The 20,851-nt window shown below is 41.8% G+C and overlaps 1 protein-coding gene across 1 annotated transcript in view; it reads right to left on the bottom strand.

Annotated features, from left to right (window-relative positions):
- The window catches only part of Aoah (acyloxyacyl hydrolase), a 198,801-nt gene that overhangs the window by 107,750 nt on the left and 70,200 nt on the right, over positions 1-20,851 (bottom strand). The window contains exons 5-9 of the mRNA XM_027409368.2: positions 15,012-15,071; positions 9,301-9,371; positions 4,375-4,435; positions 3,219-3,289; positions 2,386-2,434 (exon numbers count right to left, since the gene is read on the bottom strand). Coding sequence (XP_027265169.1) covers positions 2,386-2,434; positions 3,219-3,289; positions 4,375-4,435; positions 9,301-9,371; positions 15,012-15,071 — 312 coding nt within the window. The remainder of the gene's footprint in view (positions 1-2,385; positions 2,435-3,218; positions 3,290-4,374; positions 4,436-9,300; positions 9,372-15,011; positions 15,072-20,851) is intronic.

Here is a 20,851-nt window from a genome sequence, read left to right as displayed (position 1 = left end):
TTTGAATCCTTTTGGACCCCCTAATCCATCATAGTGATACTTCATGTAATGATCTGGGTTTAAGAGGAATTGAGGATAGAATAGTAAGATAAGAAAAATGTGGCCCACTCATTCAGAGCAATCTGGAGCAACCATTTAGAAGAGGAGCTAGGACAGGAATGACTCTCCTTGGAGCATTAAGGACTGACTAAGTCTTGGAGACCTAGGTCAAGGGGATGTTCTACAGTCTCTAAGCTGAAGATAAAAGTGTCCAGACATCCCAAGAACACCAATTTTCATCTATTTCACCCTTTCATCCCACAATCAATCCAGGGGACATTGATGAAATATGGAGACACTTGTGGTTGTCACAGTGCAGTGGGGGTACTCTAGAAATCTTGTGGACAGAGGCATAGGAGGCTGCAGAACACCCTACAGTTATAAGATGATATATCTAACTCAAATGTCAACAAATCCAGTGTTAAGAAAGCCAAGAAGGGTTGTTGGCCCTGAGTGGAACTGACTCATTGCAGTCAAACCTCCAAACTGAAGTGAGGCAGTTAGTAGAGCACCTGTCCCTTGGAAGAGACAGTAGTATTTTAAGATAACAATGCTTGGTGGCCACAGATATGATGGAAATAGTAAGTTCTTGCTCCAGAGCTTGAAGGCTCCAAATGCACATGGAAACAGAAGTCCAGAAGGAAACAGAAGCATCTAGCTTTATTTGCCCGTGTGCCTCCTGTAATTAACTGGTGACAAGAGCCACCCCTCATCACACATACACCTCTCCACACCACAGTCAACAATGCAGCCAGGTGACACTGTGCAGTAAGTACTGGCCTTGGTGGCTGCAGGCTCCTTGGTTTTGACTTTGTGATTCCGAGTCATTTTTACTCTGCAGAAAGGGACAGGAGTGAAGCCATGACGCTGCTGTGTCTCTCTAGTTAGTGGTGATGAGCTTCAGATTTTGCCTCCTGAGCTCATGGTGGATTTCTTTTAGTCTTTGCTTGGCCACTACTTCATGGAGGTGACATACCGTGTCACAAAGAGTAGGGACCATGGAACCAAGAAGGCATTCTAACATTTTGTCCTGAGAAAAGATAACCAAGCTTGGATTTATCACAAAAAGAGCTACCTTGGAATCCTCTACACCTTAAAGCTGTAGTGTAGATTTTCTACCCCATAAAGAGGTAGCATGACTGAAGTTAGAATGTTTGAGGCTGACACAGTTATCTGTCCTGCTGTTTATATCCCAGAAGCCACAGGTTCTGGTGCACACCATAGGGGATTGCTGGTGCAAGCCTGAGCCACTGGCATCCTAGAGAGAGAAAAATGACTAAGCAGAAAAATGAAGCAACAATTCCCTTAAAACCAGGAATTTTTATCTTCAAGGCACCTTGTTCATACAGCTGCTGCCAGTGGGAGTGCCAGGAGTGGCTGGGAGCTCCAGAACATTCTAGGTCAGCTGTTCAAGATTTGGTTCAAGACCCTCTCGGGACTAACATATCAGATATCCTACATATCCAATATTTACAGTATGATTCATAACAATAGAAAATTTACCGTTATGAAGTAGCAATGAAATAATTTTATGGATGAGGAACAATATTAAAGGGTTGCAGTATTAGTAAGGTTAAGAACCACTGTTCTAGGTAGAGCAGAAAGGCCATGCTGTCATTGATAGGATGTAAGCATTTCTATGCAAGCACTTCAGACCTGTGAGAAAAATGGCCTGACATTCCAAGACTATGGTGATTTGTTAGGATTACCTTCATGTTTCTAAGTTATTGTCTACTTTCATATTTGAATTTGTATTTGTATTTTAAGTTGGTTTCTTTGTTCTACACAATGACCTCCAAATCATATAAATGTAAGATGATGGTAACACATCAATCTACATCCATTGCTGCCCACAGGTAAGTATTGGGTTGGCTTTCTGCTTTCCTCCCTTTTCTCTCCCTGAAAGCTATAAACCTATTATGTCTAGAGAACTGGGACAGCACAACCAGAGATTTGGGGTGTGAGAGGTACATACAGGATGACTTCCATGCTACTTGACAAGGATTATGAATGAAAACAAATGGCTGTAACAAAATGGCAACACCATGTGGCTTTTCCCAACAGCTATGTAGGTAGGTGCTCTAAGGGTGCTAGCATCAATTCCCCTTTCACAACACTGTTCAAACACAATAAAGGAATTGGACAGGGGTGACCACAGCATGCTTTTAATTGGCTGTTTCTGAGGTAGCTTCAGTTCTAAAAACACTACTGATGATCTTCCTATGTGATAGAAATCTTTATCCCTCATGCAAATTTCTGGGGAAGAGTTCCCCAGGATCTCAGGAGAATACACACTTGGGAGGGCAGAAAGTAAGAGATGATGTCCAACTTTAACTCATTGCTTACCCAAATGCCATTACAGTTGGAATCCTGATGAACATCCCAGTTGTCTGGCCTATGAAGAAAGCAGCAGCATTAGTCTTTGGCATGTACAGAATGCTCAGTGAATGCTAGCTCTATGAACCCATGTCACAGGAAATGCCACTGAAAGTAACAGTGTTCTTTAAGGAAGAGCACCCCATGTGTTGTGACATACAAAAGCTACCACTTAGCCTCTGCATTCTGGATTTGGAGCATTTCTGGGAACCTAGGCTTGAAGCTAGTCTTTTCAGTGACTAAGGGTTCCTGTAGCCTGTGTAGCTGTGAGATGGTGTGCATAAGGAGTAATTCTGAAGTCCATTTTCTTTAGCAAGGTGAAGCTGCAAACACTTCCTGTGAGCTGTGCAGCACCTGCTCAGCTTGCTGTTCCAGCACTGCAATCCCATGACAGCAAAGGGTGGCACAGCTGTGCTTTGAAGGCAGAGCTATGGTTGTTAGCCATCAGGTCACAACTCAAGCAAGATATGTGTCATATTATTTGGAGTCCACACCTTGCTCTAAGGGAACAGGGCATAACTCTTGGGTCTACCTTACTGGTAGAACTCATGGGAGTTGTGTCAATATTCAGTCATTCTCATATAACTATCTTCTCTCTATAGAATGCCATGTCATTGAAGGGCAACTCTCTATTTTTTTTAGAGTCTAAGTGTACCCCAAGTGGTTTGTAGGTATCAAGTTCTTGGTAAGCATATTTGGATAAACAACTGTGTCCATGAATAACTGTAGGACCCTTCTCTCTGCAAGTAGGATTCCCCAGGTTGGGGAAAGCCATTGTGACTCATGACTCCAATAAAAGTTACCTTCTGCCTGGGTACACTGTCTTGTCACTGTCATTACAATCTCTCCCTCGCCAGTGGTATCCCCGCAATGTCTGAAATTAAAGAGCACACACAGGAGGGGGTTAGTCCAGCTTTGACACTGCCCACAGTGAAAGTACATCAGGGCCATCTAAGGGATATAGGCATCTGCAGTTTTTTTTTAAACTCAAATATTGAAGCTAGGTAGGGAAATTAAGATATTAATGTAAGACAAGGTAAAATGTAATGTGACACCAAACCCAGAAATAGGTGGGAGTGTGTGCATAAATGAATGTGTATTCATGGGTGACATATGCTTATATGAGAAGGTTTTAGGATATGTGTACATGAATGTATGTATTTGTATATATATATATATATATATATATATATATATATATATATGTGTGTGTGTGTGTGTGTGTTGTGTGTGTGTGTGTGTGTGTGTGTGTGTCCTTACATGTATGCATGTGATAGGTGTGTGTGTGTGTGTGGGTGTGTGTGTGTGTGTGTGTCTCTGTATGTGTATATGTGTCTATGTATACTCCTAGAAACAGCAGGACTGTCCAACTTCCCATATTGTTTTATTAGCCACCAGTCTTCTCAGGATATAAAATAATTTATCAATTTGGGCAGTGATGAATCTTTTTATTGGATAATTAAAAGATAATGTATGACAACTGCAAATCATTTGGATTTGTACATTGCTGAAGAGCTTAAAACAATCAGTAATCACAATTCTATCAAACAATGTTTCTTCTTGATGTCTCTCATCTTGTGGGGAGTTCAGGACAGGCTACTTGTTTGTTTTCCCTGAAACATCATAGGCATCTTAACAACTCTAAATCAAACCCACACATGCACACACTTGAAAAAGCAAGCTCAAGAAGATTTATGAATTTCCAAAATAATTTCCATCACCCTTGTGTTAACCATAGCACCATGGAGACCTGCAGCTGGGAATGGGGGAGGCAGAAACAGGACTGGATCTATGGTTTGTTTGATGGCTGATGTTTCTCATGAAGTCAAAAAGCCCTTAAAATTGTGAACTGATGTAAGTTAACCAAATAAAATTCAGTCTTGTCTTATTAAAGGAGAGAAACTTGTAGATGAAATATAATAATGCGGTGGAGACCTATTCATTGATAGCAGTACTCACTGGGAAAACACTGTATTTGTCGGAATCTACATCTTTGAATGGCACAGCCTTCTTTACAGATCTAGGAAGGAAAACAAAATGCCTGGTGAGCTAAGAAAGATATGATGTTTGTGAAAATTAACATGTTCAGATACTGGCTGTTTATATGGCAGATGCTGATCTAAATATAAAACCCAGAGTCTGGGTAGCTCATGAGAATGTCAGTCACACTTGGCCGATCATTGCTCTCTTCAACAGGACAGTTTCTCTCTATTTAACTTGGGCCATTTGAGAAGGTAAAATAAATGAATTGGAGGTGTAGGAGACATTGAATATTGATGTTATAGTAGACAGGAAATAGAAGAATTATGTTGGATCTAGTCCATGAAACCCAGCATTCCTGTGGTAGTTTGAATAGGAATGGCCCCCATAGGCGCATATTATATATTTAAATGCTTGGTCATTAGAGAGTGGCAGTACTTAACAGTGATTAGGAGGTCTGGCCTTGTTGGAGGAAGTGTGTCACTGGCAGTGGGGTGAATTTGGGGTCTCAAATGCTCAAGACAGGCCCAGTGTCTTCCTCTTTTCCTGCTGCTTGTGCCCAGATGTAGAACTCTCAACTTCTCCAGCACCATGTCTGCCTGCATGTCACCATTCTCCCTAACATGCGACAATGAACGAAACCCCTGAACTGTAAGGCAGCCCCTGTAACAATAAATCTTTCCATGGCAGCCACCCAAGCCCTGCCACCATGTGGGTGCTTTCCGCCAGGCTGCCCGAGTTCTGCCCACCACCATATTAAAGTCCCAAGTAACATACAGAGACATATTAGGTACAAATGCTGCTTGGCCAACTGACTAGGATTTCTTACTTGCTAACTCAGTCTTAAGTATTAACCATAAAGACTTATCTTATCGGACACCAGCTGCTGACATCCTCTTTTGCCAGGATCACATGGCAGCTCCAGAGCAGAGAGCAGAAGGAAGAGAAAACAACTGCCTTCTTGCCCCTGCTTATATATGAGTCTGCCTGCTATGTCACTTCCTGCTTGTATCACAAGACTTCTTTTTACTACATTTCCCAGAATCCTCCTCGACTCCTAGTCCCACCTATCTTGCTTTCCTATTGGCCAACAGTACTTTATTCATCAACCAATAATATACACAGAAGGACCTCCCTCATCAAGCCCCAATTAAATGCTTTCCTTAATAAGAGTTGCAGTGGTTATAGTGTCTCATCACAGCAATAAAACAGTGACTAAGGCAACTCCAAATTGTATTTGTACCCTTTAATACTCTGTTAAGGAAAACTCTTATTTTAACCACTCTGAGAATCTTGGGCATTTAATGGGCATAAGCTGGTGACTTCTGCCTTTCCTTATGAGGCTGAGTAGCCAAGAACACAAGCATGATGGCTAAGATAAATCAGATCAAAGTTACGAATACTCTGAAAGGAAGGGAACCCCCATCCCTTGCTACCAGACTTTTCTTGCTTCAAAATGGCAGCACTGCTTTCCCTTCCATTTGTGGGAAATCAGATATAGGACAGCAGAAGACTGCAGTCATGGGGTAGGATGAGGCTGTGCCTGGAATCTGAAATTTAGTGTTAGTAACATCAGACTGTGTGGGATTTTGTAATGGTCTTTTGAATCAAGGGCATCCAAGTAGACTGAATAAACAGAGCTCAAAAACAAGCAGGGTGGACATTTACAATCTATTTATTGACCTAAAGAAGAGGTCTGGGAGTCTAGAGGTTCAATGACCGTGGAGACTGATCTGTGGCTACCAGATCTTTGGCCACTGGAGAGTAACTTCACCTAAATGAAAGGGGACAATAATAGAGTCTGCCTCAACATACACAATAGTCCTCGGTGCATAGAAAGCAACAGCTAATTTGCTACGATGATGATTACCACACCATAGGTTGGTTTAAAGAGCAAACAAGGCTACGCTTATGTGTGCTTTGTAGGCCATAAATCACCAAATACATTATTGTATGGTACAAATTATAATTGAAGCACACAGACTTTTAAAAAAGGATAAAGTATGCTGTTTTCGCTTTTATAATAAAGGAATAATTTTCCTTTTAAGCTGGGCCAAGAAAATCTATGGCCTATGATGCTCCGGAATTAAAAAATTCAAAGGTGGTTCAATTAAAGAGTTGTCACTTGGATATCATTGGAAACTTCAATGGTGCCATTAAAGAAGAGGTGGAGGGGGGCATTCCAAATCATTTCAAGCCAAGAATGGTGAGATGATCGGACACCTGGGGAGCTGGTTGCACCTCAGCCTTGAAGCATCTTCTTTCATGTCTGACAGTCCCTTTTCAGAAACTGAGGCTCTCTATACCGAACCCCATCCACAGAAAGGGGTGAAGCTACTGCGCTAGGACTCAGGCCAGCTGACTGCAGGTCTCTTGTTAACAGATGAACTAGGAAAAGTTAAGAGACTCTGGATGTGGGTCAGAATCATAGCTGCCCCCTCCTTTCTCCAACTATCTTAATAGCAGCCTAGAGATCTTCAGCAAATGCAGTCCCCATGAAGCTCAAGCGATAATGAATGGTGGAGCACAGGAAAGCTTTTTATCATGGCTTGAATTATGTTCATTTCCCAGTAGTTGTGAACCTGGCCTTAATACAGGTAGGTCTTTACAGATGTAATTAGGTTAATTTGAGGTCCTTAGACTGGTTCTTCATCAGATATGACTAGCAGGTTGTAAGAAGTTAAAAACAAAAACCACCAGGAGGAAAATGATGGAGTGAAAAGTGAAGGTGGGGATTGGAGGGAGGCAGCTGTAAAGGTTGATGGGCACCACAGCATACAGAGAGAGGTAAAGAATGATTTTGCCAAGAACATCTGTTAGTGGAGCATGGCCCTGATGCCTTGGTTTTGAATTTCTAGTTTTCAAGACTGAAAGAGCTTACATTGTGCCATTTTGTGACAGCAGCAGCAGCAGGAACTTACAAAGCTCCTCAGATTGTATCTGCAGCCTGTCTCTTGTACCTGTGATCATTCTCATGTCTCTCATTCTCTTCCAGTGACAGCCAGGCTGGAGCAGGATGTAATAAAGTAACAGGAGCTCCCACATGAAAGCAAGAGAAAACAGGTGGCAGAGCAGATGCTGTTGTGGTCTGCATGAATAGCTCATATCCATTAAAGTATTACTTGTGCTTATATTATTTTAGCTATCTGCTGACATGTAGGCAATTGTTGAACATAAATAGCCAGGAGTCAGATTTGAGGACAAATTATCCAAAACTTACCTAGAGAATGTTTGGGGAAATGTAGTACTCTCTCACTAGGTCTAGGGCAAAGGAATCTGATTTTTAAAGTTCTCAGATGATTCTGAGGTAGCAAGGATTCTATTTACAGTTTGATTTTAGATAAGGGAAAGAGGTCTAGAGACATTGAGTTGGCTCAAGTTTTTTAAATCAACTCAAGATTAAAAGAAATTTCAGGCCTAAAAAGGAGTATAAAGGATTTATGAAACTAAATACACCCAGGGTAGAGGGGTTGGAGCTTCAATGGCCTGGGGAAATTACCTTTTTTAAGGGTTAGAGTTATGCTCTAGAGATAAAAATGTCCCTAGATGCTTCTGTGTTGATAGGTGGTGGCACTGTTGAAGGGTCTCATCAGAGGAAGCCCTTCGAGAGTTAGCCTTTGAAGGGTGCATGCCTGAGTTCTTGTGTGTGTGTGTGTGTGTGTGTGTGTGTGTGTGTGTGTGTGTGTGTGTGTGTATTTCTCCAGAGTTGTCTACTCTGTGTTAGTTAGTTATCTAACACAGAGAGCTAGGAGAAAGCTGGGCTATTTTGCTTCTCAAGCCATCATTTGCCTTACTTTTTGGAATATGAATTCTATGATATTTAGTTTAAGTTCAGACATAGGGTGAGGCTAAGCTCTGAAATAGTTTTGTTGTTGACAGCATTGAAGACTGAACTGAGACCTCTGTGCTAGCTGGGATGATGGTCTACTATCGAGATTCATCTCTCAGCCTGGGAAATGACATGGACAAGAGTGTGTGTTGACAGTGGTGGGAGGTGGGGGTGGAGGGTGGTGTTGTAGAATTTTGGGCAGTATCTTTCTGTGGTTACACCCATGACCAGTGCTGACTGTGAGAAGTGGAGGAAGCCCTGAGTGAGAGAAGTCTTGTGTAAGTTTGTGCTGCTGACATGGGCATTGCCATGTAAGGGATCATACAGACTCAGACCCATGGGAAAATATCAAAGCCTTCTCCCTGGGGTGAGACTCAGAGAGAAAGTAAAGCCTTTCTCTGGCCATGTATAGATATTGATAGTGTGTGCAGAACATGTCCACCATTTCCCCCACCTTGATGTTACTGCCTGAAAACTACTACCCTATAGACCTTGCTCCTACAGATATTAGCTAAACCTGCCTCCTTGATCCAGCTGTGTGACAGAAACCCTGGCTCTTTGTTTAACTATATGCAAGAACCCCTCTTCCTGTATGCAATGAATCAGCCTCTCTGTTCCATTCTGTCTAATAAGCACACTGAGCTTTAGGGGTCCTGAGGCTTCTCCATCAGAGACCCAGGTGCAGCCAATCCCTTTCTGTCTCTCTGTGTGCTTGCCTTTTCTTCTCACAACCAGAGTCAGGTAAAGTCCCAGAAGCTGTGCAAGAATGAGGCAGTCAACTTTATCTATACATTATATGGCAAGAAGAGGCTTCCCCCAAAGTGTTAAGCAATGATTGCCTGAAACTCTCTGGGGCACCACTCACTGGGGCTGAGATTGCCTGTGATACATTTCCAGAATTATTTTGTTCAAAGTAGATTTGTCTTTGAATTTCTGTACAAGCCTTGTTTTGAGCAAGAAACATGATCAATTTCAGGAGGATGCCTTTTAAATATGAACATCAATTTAGTTCCCAGAGAATAAAGACAAGCAAAGATATGTCATAACTGCTTTGACAGTAGAAACAGTATACATACAATTCAATTTTCTGGCAGATCTTGGCCAAAAATGGTAGTGAACAAATATTGGAGCCACTTTTATGATATTTCTGGGGAGATAAAAAGGACAACAAAAAGAGAGTGACTAACTCAAGGAATTGTTCTGACCAAAAGACCCCCATGTTGTCTGGATGGCGGGACCCAAACCTGGTTCCATTGTGCTCATCCAGATGTAGTTCCCATGCTCATCCTGTCTCCTGTACAGAGGTCTTGCTGGTTCCTGGGATTGGAATACAGTCTTCCCCTTCATCCAGCAATCTGTTACCACCTTCAGAGCCACCCTCATAGCTACCCTCACAGCCATCCACATATTCACCTTCATAGCCACTCTAAAAGCCACCCTCATAGACACCCTCATCGCCACCCTCATAGTCACCCACATAGTTACCCTCATAGTTACCCTCATAGTCATCCACATAGCCACCCTCATAGTCATTCACATAGCCACCCTCATAGCCACCCTCATAGCCACCCTCATAGCCACCCTCATAGCCACCCTCATAGACACCTTCATTGCCACCCTCATAGTCACCCACATAGCCACCTTCATAGCCACCCTCATAGCCACCTTCACACTTTTCTTCTTCCCAGATAGGACTTGTCTGCTTTGGTCAGCTACTCAAACATTTTTCTTCTGCGATGCCTTGAAAATAGGCTTAAAAATTCTTTAAATAAAATAATTGTATCCTATTGGGATAGTTAAGGAGATGCTGATAGGGAAACACAGTTGATTCCCACCAGCCCTGAGTCTTTGATGCCTATGAGGTATATTGTAGGCATTACTGTTATTTCCATTCTGGCCAAGAACTGACAACATTTTCAGAATATAAATGAGGTATTATATGGGTTGTTGGGATACCTTCCCCCAACCATGTCTATTCAAGGCACAGGGAATCACCATGTGGGTGGAGGTACCATATTTTGGCATTATTTGTGGGATCCAAAGTATAGGCATTAATAGGGCTCTCTAGGAACCCTGTAGGGAATGCTGATAACTCAGAAATTAGACAGGAAGGACACGTGGGAAGTAAGGCAGAAACACAGGAAGCTTTATAACCCAAGATACAGCTAATAGCTTTTCTAAGATACAAACTTTCATATTAGATGTACTGAATTGGGCACCCCAGGGTGGATTCTGGCAATCTGTCCTTCCTCATTTTTTTCATATAATTTTCATGCCACCTCTCTTGGGTCATTCTGCTGTCCACTAAGGCTTGAGAAACACTATTCCAGATCCTAGCCACTCAGGGTGTGGTTATAGTATCAGTGCTACCTGGGAGCCTCAAGAAACGCACAGCTCCCCCTACCACATATCTCAAGACAGTCTGTATTTCAACAAGATCCTTGATGTGCATACCAAAGGGAAGGAGTCTCAATCCTGGCTCGGGGAGCATGCTGGCACATACTGTGGACATATGCGAAGGCTTGGCTTATTAGGGGATGATAAGGCATTTCAGTCTTGGAGCATTGGGATCTACAAAATCCATGAACCATGCAAGAAACAAGACACATGACAGCTTAGGATTCATCTTCCTATTACCCCGAGGACAGCAGAGAATTGTTAAAGGGGTCACATATTTGTATCTTAAAAGAATGTCCAGGGATGGGTTTCCTAGTGGAGAAAGAAGGGGAAGAGCTCATTGCGCATGCAAGTCTTGGCTTCCTAGCCTTAAGCTTCCTTGTATACTGTGTGACCATTTCTGCTTGCTAGATGCCAGCAGCACAAATCAATCTCTAGACTCTGCCAAGTGTCCTGTATCCTGGGCTGGAGGTGAGGAACAAAGCTGTCACTGTTAGGAACCACACTGATGTGACATAGGGTAGAGGGCAGTGGCCGTGGAAGAAGGGGTGCTTTAGTAGGTTAAAGTCAAGACTTGGGGTCTGATTGAGATCAGAACTGTAGACACATAATAAAAGAAACATTATCATGTGATGGGGGAAGTGCTTCTGTGTATGTGTTTGTCTTATTGGATGATAAATAAAGTATGTTTGGCCAATGAAGCAGCAAGTTAGGCGGGACTAGGAGTCAAGGAGGATTCTGGGAAATGTAGTAAATAAGTGATCCAGGCAGGAAGTGACATAGCAGGGAGACTCATATATAAGCAAGGGCAAGAAAGCAGTTGCCCCTTCTCTCTTCCTCCTGCTCTCTGCTCTGGAGCCACCATATGAGCCTGGGAAGACAGGACGCTTCCGCTGGCATCCTATAAGATAAGTCTTATAAAATACATAGATTTATGATAATTAAGACTGAGCTAGCAGATGAGAAATCCTAGTCATTGGCCAAACAGCATTTGTACCTAATAAAAGTCTCTGTGTGTTAGTTGGGACCTTAACGTGGCGTAGGGCAGAACTTGGGCAGCCTGGCAGAAAGGGTCCATGTGGTGGCAGGGCTCAGGAGGTTTGGCATTAAGACTTATAACAAGCATGATCTCATACAAAACACTGGTTTCAGTTTGCAAGCATAGACACATTCTGAGACTTAAGTCAGCTGCATTTGGATATTGGAGCTACTTTTCTTAGTATTTACCTTAGTCTGAAAGCTTGTCTAATTATTCTAATGACAATGTAGAGTTCAACATTGATGATAACCAACACATAAAATTACAGGAACAGTCTTATAATTACTATACAAGAGGTACAATAGAGTAAAATTTTATAATTGCTCAACTGTTCATTGTCAAAATCCAGCTGGAAGGCTGCAGGTGCCTTTGCTATTCGTTGCACAGATACTGAGGTCAGGAAGTATGCAGTAGCCAAAGCAGCTTGTTCAGAGTCCTTCTGATCCTTCTGTCCAGACAGGTTTTTCTCTTCTGATCTTTGTGTCACATAAAGGGATGAAGACAATTGTTCCCAAGCCAACCTTTCCAACTCCAGGACAACGTACTTACAAAGACACACTGAAATGGACATGCAAGCTACACTACAGAAGTCCGTGCTTACATGATTGCTAGACCCCCACCTTTCAGTGTGAACTTTGCTAGACAGAGACAGGTGGTCTGTTAATAATGCAGAAATGGATTTAAAATTCTGAATTTGGCTGCATCAAAACCCATCTGAAAGGAAGGTGTAGGTAATCCCTGGGGACTGTGAAATCTAGCCAGCTCCTCTCACCAGATGTTAAGTGATGCAGGGCAACAAATGGGGCTTGAATAAAGAACATGGGGGGAATAGCATAAATGAATGGTCAAAGAGCGGGTGGGGGATTAAACCATTTTCCTATAGACACCTAACCTGAAATTAAATTTTCAATTCAATTGCTTTTTCACTTGGTGCATATTATATTACCTGGATTTAATTGTTCTGGACTAGAGTTTGAACATACTTGAACATGGGCATGTGTTAGCTTCCCCAGTAGCTATATTGGCCAGGTAGACCTGTGCTTCGTGTTTTGTGTACAGAGGCACTGGCTGTCCCCAGCATAATCTCACATACACCAAGACCAATCAACACAAGGGTGCTCCTCGGTTTCAGTACTGAGGAGGCCTGGTCAGAGAGTTATCAGCATAGCTGACAGGATATTTATGGACTTATGTGATGCATCCCATGCACTAGCTACATAGACAAAGTGATTGAGTCTCTGCCTCTCATCTTTAATGTGAGACTGAGGAGAAAACTATCCAGTTAGGATAGGTGAGAATTAAGTAAGATATCCACATCTTGGGTATTCTAAACAGTTGGCATATATGTTCTCTTCTATATACTAAAAAATCCCCCAAGGAGTCTCCCTAGGCTTCCTAGAGAGCCACACCTTTTCTGGAGCTTTAGAATCCTTCCACAACACAAAACTTATAGTTATGTCTGTGGATGTGTGTCTTTGTGTGGGTTTGTATTTGAGAGTGCAATGCCCTGAGAGGCCAGAAGAGGTTGTTAGATTCCCTGGAGCTGGAGTTAAAGGAGGTTGTACACTGTGTGATATAGATGCTGGGAACCAAGTTCCAGTCCTCTGCAAGAGCAGTAGATGCTCTTAACCTCCAAGCCATATCCCCAGCTCCTTCCGGTTCAGACATTTTATAGAAGGCCAAGAGGAAGAGCTCTCTGGGTCTTGGCTAGTAGGTCTTCAGTCACACTAGCCATCAGGTAGAACTGATTACAGCCAATATTCCCTGAGCAGGTTGTCAAAGACACTCACAGTTTTTCCCTTGTGATTTTAGTATGGAGTGTAAACACATGGAGAAAAGCTTCCAGGGAAGTTTTCATTTCTTAATTGTTGAAACAGTCAATAGATTTTTTTTTTTGAGATTGGAACCCTGCCTCACCAATTATGCTTTCATGCTGGTGACGGAAATAAAAAAATATAAAATCCTAATTAGCCTTTGTGTTTGTGCCAAAGCAGTTTGTGCCAGTAAAGTAAACAATGCCCTAAAATAAGTTTTAAATCTGTGCTGAGAGGAACAAAAGACAAACCACATTGTCCTCCATTCTGCAGGTGCTAGTTATGGAGATTCTGTGGTATTTCTACTTCTTATTCAACATATTAAGCAGACTAGATGAACTGGCCACAACTGACCTTTAATTATTCTGTAAATGAATCAATGAGTGATGAAGCTGACATCATGATTGATTAACCAATTCTGTAGAAATGTCTCTGTGTTACCATTTAACTTGGGTCAGTCTTGTCCATCAAAACTCATAGGACTCCTTCATGTTGCCATCTGAAAATACTGTATAGGGCACACAGAATAAAACTGTTGCCTATTATTTAAATCTAATTGGACATCCTATATTTTTATTTGTTGAATCTGGTCAGCCTTGATATAAATGATTTCCCTACCCTTTGTTTCTTCGTTGCTAAATCAATATGATTAGGTGCTTTGCCTGATAGTGAATGATAATGTAGCTATCAGACAGGAGAAGATGACAAGGCCTGAGCACCCTCACTGCTGTGGAATGCATCCTCACTGTCACCATGCCTAGCATCTAGCCTACTCTCCAGCTTCCCTTTCAAGTGGGACTGACTTGCCCCACTTACAAGAACTGAAAGTGTAATTGCTGAGGCAGGATTCCAACAATGCCTTAGAAAGGGAGCCTAAGTCAAACACTTAACTGGCTGATTTAAGCTAATCATTCTATCTGTTGAGAGTCATTACCAAGAGGGCAAATGGAGCTGAGCAGCAGTGGTAGTGACTTTTCACATTCCTGGGTGCTAAGGCCTCCTCAGGGTAGCAGGTGTTTTGAATATCTAAGATTTACTAGTCCATTTACAGAAGATACTACCATTGTCCTAATCCCACAGCCAGGAAGCCCAGGCTCACTGAAGTGAAATGCTGCTTGATACCTTGCTTTAGGAAGAGGAAGAGAGGAGACCACAACTTTCTCTAGAATGGTCTATCAGAGAGCCAGGGTTCTCAACTTGCCAACTACCATGAGAGTATTACAGTAGATGAATAGTGCTGGCATATGGCGGGTAGATGATAGAAATGGCTTTTGAACCCACAAAGCACAAGACAGCTCCTACAGAGGAGCCAGCCCAAAGTGCCAGAGCCCTGGGTCTGGTATTGCCTGCCCCAGAGTGAAGGCAAATGGGCAAGAGAAAAAAAATGGAAATGAGCTCAGGTTCAGTCCAAGGGTACTATATAGTATTGCCAGGCTTTGTCCAGGGAAACCTCTGGCTTTTGGAGTGTGAGAACAGGGCCTGTGAGAAGAGAGCACACCAAGGAAAAAGGCTGGCCTGCTACCAGCTGATTGCTTACCACAGTAGAGGACCTCTTGAGGATGTGTTTTGCCTTCTCCAGTGTAAATTTCCAGGCCTCCTATGGGAGCAAAATGAGATAACACCATAACTCCTATTTCACCTGTGATATACGTGTCTTTCCTAAAATTAGGATGAAAATCTACAAATATGCAATAAATGCACTGCTCCACTAATGTCTGATAAAATAATTTACAGAAAGGCAGTTTATTGTTACTAGGTGCACTCATTAATACTTTGTACCATGTGCTGTGCTAATTACTTTGAAAATGTCACTTTATGCAGTCTTTATCACAGCCCTGAGAGACATCACCACTGCAGTAGATGAAGAAGGTAAATATACCAATGCCAGGAAGCTGGCTCCAGGTCAGTAAACAGGGCTGGCAGACCACATTCTGAACTTTTGCTCCCTGACGGCCATGTGCACTGGTGTCCCTGAGTGAGTGGCCCCTCTGATCCCTCACAGCCACGTGTACTGGCAAATCAGTACTTTTAACAGTGCTCAATACCCCTAACCACTGGGGAAATGCAAATAAAAACTATATTGATATCCTGTCTCACTGGTGTCAAAATGACAGTCATTAAGAAAACAAGTGAAAAGCATTGGCAAGGATCTAAGCAAAAGAAATCCCTTCTACACTGCTTGTGGGATGATAGTCCTGCTACCTTGGAGCTCTGTACAGAAATTTAGCAGAAAGCTGAAAACAGGCCTTCTGTATGGCTGGGCCCAGTCTGGGTACCTGTCAAAGTATTCCAAACCAATATATTACAGAGACACTTGAGCATCTTCTACAGCACTATCCACAGCAGCTAAGCTATACAAACAGCCTAGCTGACTATCAGGGGGATGGATAAAGAATACACACACACACACACACACACACACACACACACACACACACACACACACACTCATGCACACACGCATGCACGCACACATGCATGCATTTTGTTCAGCCATAAAACAGTAAAGTTATATTATTTGCAGGAAAATGGATGCAACTGGAGATAGTAAGTAGTTACTAGAATGTAAGTAGGTATATAGATCATGTATAGATGACAGGATAATGGAAGTTAGACTACATAGGGAAACAAAGAGGACTATGGAAAGGAAGAAAGGGCAGTAAGGGAAAGGTACAGGGGCATAATAGGGAAAATGTGCTGAATACACAAAGCATACTTGTGTTAAAATGCCCTTAAGTCACATATTACTGTGTACAATGTATATATTATTAAACGTTTTTTAATTAAAAAATACCACTATTACATTAAGCAAGAAAAATATGGTTCCCGATTTTACAATACAGAAAAGCAAAGGACTATAGCACAGTAATTGTGGGCTAACATTCTCCCTTTTTGTTCTTCTCAATGCATTCTAATTTTAAGAATGAGGACAACTCCATCAATACATGCTGATTATTGTTGTTGTCCTTATGTTTGTCATAGCACTGCACCAAAGGCCCCCAACTCCACAGAGTTCTGTGCTGATTCTGTGTTCCTCCCAGAAGGCCAAGGGCAGGTTCATCAGGGTGCTGCTGCATGGGAGGTGCCGGGGAAGTGGGATGAGGTGCGGTAGGCAGTGGGGATTGGGCTTCAGGGATAGGCAGCAGCTTTTTCTAAGTCTGGAGGGAGTAAGAACATCCAGGAATAGACTGATGGGAGCAAGATCGCCTACTTGCTCAGTCTCCACCTCAAAATTCTAGCTCCATGGACCAGAAAGAAAGTCCACATCTTTGCTGAAAACTGGAAAAAATGGTAGGATCCAGAAATTAGACATTTGAAGCATTTCCTTGAGTCATGGTTTGGGTGACACCAGATAGAAGCAAAGAGGGAATAGCCTGATTTTTAACATGTTTATGGGGAGTAAGTGATAGGATCTAGGCTTGAAACCCCATAGGCTCTCTTAGGTTGGGGTGTACAAAGAAAGGTACTTGGTTCTAGTTGCAGTGCTACAGTGATGTAGACAGTCCCTCTGATGAAGTCTATTGGGCTGCTTCCCACTCAGCCACAGCTTCTATCAGACAATATAAGCAGATTATCTACCAGCAACAAGAGACCATCTTCCATTGAGCATTCACTTGATTTTAGTGTTAGGTATGGTCAGATCTTTTCAGACCCTCATTACTTTCTTCAGTTGGCTATCACGTTTCCTATTCCAGCTTTATTTATTTAACATCCTTATGAGTGGATTGCTAAGGAAAGCATCCCTCAGACTCACAAAGCTATACGTCTTTAAGCTCAAGCACAGCATATGGTGTGTGTGTGTGTGTGTGTGTGTGTGTGTGTGTGTGTGTGTGTGTGTGTATCTTCTAAACTTGTAACTCAAGTGTGGCAAGTACCAAAGGGCAACATGGCAAGGGGCACCAACAGTCTATAAAAGGGATGAGGAAGTGCCTTTTCTTCACTGTCAGGGCACATACTAGCATTTTCTGAAACACATTTGTTTAGTATGATTTAGTTGTCAATCCAAAACAGAACTGCCTCAAAGTCTTCAGACAAAAGGGTGCTGAGATTATTGATTGATGTTATCAGTTGGATTGTGTTTGACCTAAATTCCTGTGTTAAAGACCTAATCTCTCTGTATATCCAAATACGACCTTCTTTGGAAACAGGGTCATTATGGATAAAATGGGTTAAGATGAGATAAGATCATACTGGAATAGAATGTGCTCTTAACTTCTATATTACTAGTGTTCTTATAACTTGGACACATGAAAAGACAAAGACATATATAAATAAAAGAGGGAAAAAATAGCATGAAGATACAGGGAGAATACTATCTATAAGGAATGCCAATAATTCACAGGAAATTTCCAGAACAGAGTGACAAGAAACACAGGTCTCACTCTACTCAGAGGACTAATACTACTGACACTTTAATCATGGGCCTCCAGTCTTCAGAAATGTGAGACACAAAATTCCTGGTGTTTAAGCTACTTAGTGTGCTATGGCAATGCCAGAATATGATAGAACTTCTCTCACCCTCCAGTGTGATGATAACCAAGCATACTTGATCTTGACCTAAGAGGAATTTGGATAATAGAAGAGCAGGATCTTAGGCTCAAACCATCAGGTAGCTCAGGGAGAAGCTTTGTTTCCTTTATCAAGAAGCTGCGTACCTAGGTAGAAATTCATATTACCCAGATGCAGGGATGCACATGGATAAGGGGAAAAAGAAGACACCTTTCTTTCCACCAGTCATTTCCTATGCAGTCATTCATTCTATTCACCCATCTCATAGGTACTTATTGAATATCTATGCTATGTTGTATCATAGACTGTTTATTAATGCCATGAGGAGACATCTAAAATCTTATAATATGGGGAGAGATTGACAGTAAACTGCAATTAGTACACTATGGAAAGTGGTGAGTAGTGCTGTGCTGTGCTGTTAGTATTTCTATTTCATATAGGAGGTAAGCTGATACTTAGAGTTAATAAAAATTTCATCTAGAGCCACAGAAAAGCTGAATAACACAATCCAAATTCATTGTGCATGACCAATGCTTTTCTCTTTGCTCTGGGAGATGTTAATAGGTGAGATAAAACGGAAAATAGAAAGTTTAAGAATTCTGGGAGCTAAATCTTTTTCTTAGAGAGCCATGGAATATGTCAATATTTTCATGATTTTGCAGTGTTTTGTGGGGATTGATATTACACAGATTAAGCATTCCCAACTGTAGTTTCAGCCAAGAGCACTAGGCCACACCAGCTTTAATGGGGAAGTATGGAGAAGACAGTGAACAGGGGTTCTTATGTATCTGAATTGTGCTTCTTGACACTGTAAAAGATGGATGAATTGGGCAAGACACAGTCTCTAACTCATCTTCCTTGTGTTCCATGATGTTAAAGAACTAGATTCTGGCATATGAGAATGAAGGAAGTAAAGGCAAATGCTGTTGTTAGGCACACGTTTCTACGGTGACAATTTTCAGTGATTGAGTTCTGTGCTATCAATTATAGCAGCAGCAGATTTGAAAAGTACCAAAAGTGCCTTTTGTTCACTCCATGCTTTTGACAGCAGTGACAGATTTCCACAAAGGAGAAAGCCCCTGGGAAGGGAAGTGATGATGATTGAGATGGATGGTTTATTCTAATTGTCAAGAGTGTGCTGGGAAGAAGAGATTTGGGGGTGGGGAATGATCACTAATTTACTATGAATTTCTTTTTGTAGAAGTTTATGAGGACAGGTTTTCCCTTACCCCTAAATTAAATGTACTAGTTTTCCTTTAAAATGGTGCAACATTTAGAAGATGCTATATCCAAGGACACCACTGTTCCCTCAAGGAGGTAAGCACATAGATGGCTGTAGCATAAGGCAGCACAGTATACAGAATGCTTGTGTGTGCTCTCCTCTAATACACAGGTTGAAACTCTGATTCCAATTTGGAAGTGGGGCTTTATGGATGTGATTAAGTCGTGAGGGTGTGGCTGACACAGGCGATTTGTGACCTAAGAAGAAGTTCTTCAGGTATGGTGGTTCACAGCTGGAATCCCAGCATCTGTGTGGTAGGTGTAGGAGGGTCATAAGTTTGAGGCCAGCCTGGGCTACAAGGGAAGGATTTCATCAAGATATCTCTCCATTCCCCACATGGTGATATAGTAAGAATCTGCATTCATTGGGGGGGGGATGAATAAAGCCATTCTGAACTGGCATCCTGATATTGGACTTCCACACCCCAAAACTGAGAAAAATTTCAGTTATTTATAATGTATGATACTTTAAAATGATAGTTTTAATTTATACTTTGAAAAATTTATGCTTACATATAATCATAGTTTTTTAAAATAACATCCCAAAATGACTATGACAGGCAGACTAGAAACAGCCAAGCAAAAAGTACAGAAAAGGACTTTGAGGTTATTTCCAGTAAGAAGAAATACAAAGGCAAGCTATTACATGCTTGTGAGTTTCCATCTCATATGGGCAACCTGGCCTTTGGGTGGAATTTGCAGGTGTATTTTTATCTGTGTGCCATGGCATCACACAGTGACTATTTGCCAATACCTAGGATTTAACTTCAGCAAAGCCCAGTTTCTTTCATGTTCTGACATTTTCCAGCTCTGATAGGCATTTATAACGTTAAGATAAATAGAAAAAGTAAAGTAAAATTCAGGTTTTCTCCCAGGATAAAGAAATAGAAAAGTGAGAGAAAAGGCCACTCATTTTAAAATGTATTCTCTTCATTGCACACTGCCTCATCTTCATACACATTTCATCAAGAGCTACCGTCACTTCTTTCCTGCTCATGTTGTACTATATAGATAGCTATGAGTACTGTTGGCATAGTTAACCATGGCTATCACTTTCTTTTCTTAAGCGATGCCTTAATAAGTACTTAGCACACTATCTACCCTACTCCTTTTCAACTATTCATTGACTTTACAACTGTTGCCAGTGGTTAATCTATGTTGTCAATCTGGCTGCATTTAGCATCACCATGAGATACATCTCTGAGTATCTGAGGGCCCTTCTGCAGAAGTTTAACTAAGGGGTGATGGTGCATCACCCTAGAGTCTAGTGTCCCAGACTAAGTAAAATAGGGAGAAGGAAAAGCCTGATGAGCAATAGCATCCACCTCTCTCTGCTCCCTGACTCCTGATGTAACTTCCACGACTGCCTCTTGCCTCCACCTCCATGCCTTCCCTGCCATGATGGGCTATAGCCTCTCAAACTATGAACCCAGACATACCCTTCCTTTCCTTAAGGAGTAAAGTAAGTAACATGGCCACCAGTGCCGCTGCTTTCTACATTGCCATAGATTTTCTTCCCTACTTACATGACTTTTTAAAAATGTTTATTTTTATTCATCATTATTACATGTGTATGTATGCAGGTTT

Source organism: Cricetulus griseus, chromosome 3, assembly GCF_003668045.3.
Source record: "Cricetulus griseus strain 17A/GY chromosome 3, alternate assembly CriGri-PICRH-1.0, whole genome shotgun sequence".
NCBI classification, from domain to species: domain Eukaryota; kingdom Metazoa; phylum Chordata; class Mammalia; order Rodentia; family Cricetidae; genus Cricetulus; species Cricetulus griseus.
The sequence above is the reverse complement of the archived record's forward strand: the minus strand, read 5'-3'. Positions and strand labels throughout refer to the sequence as shown.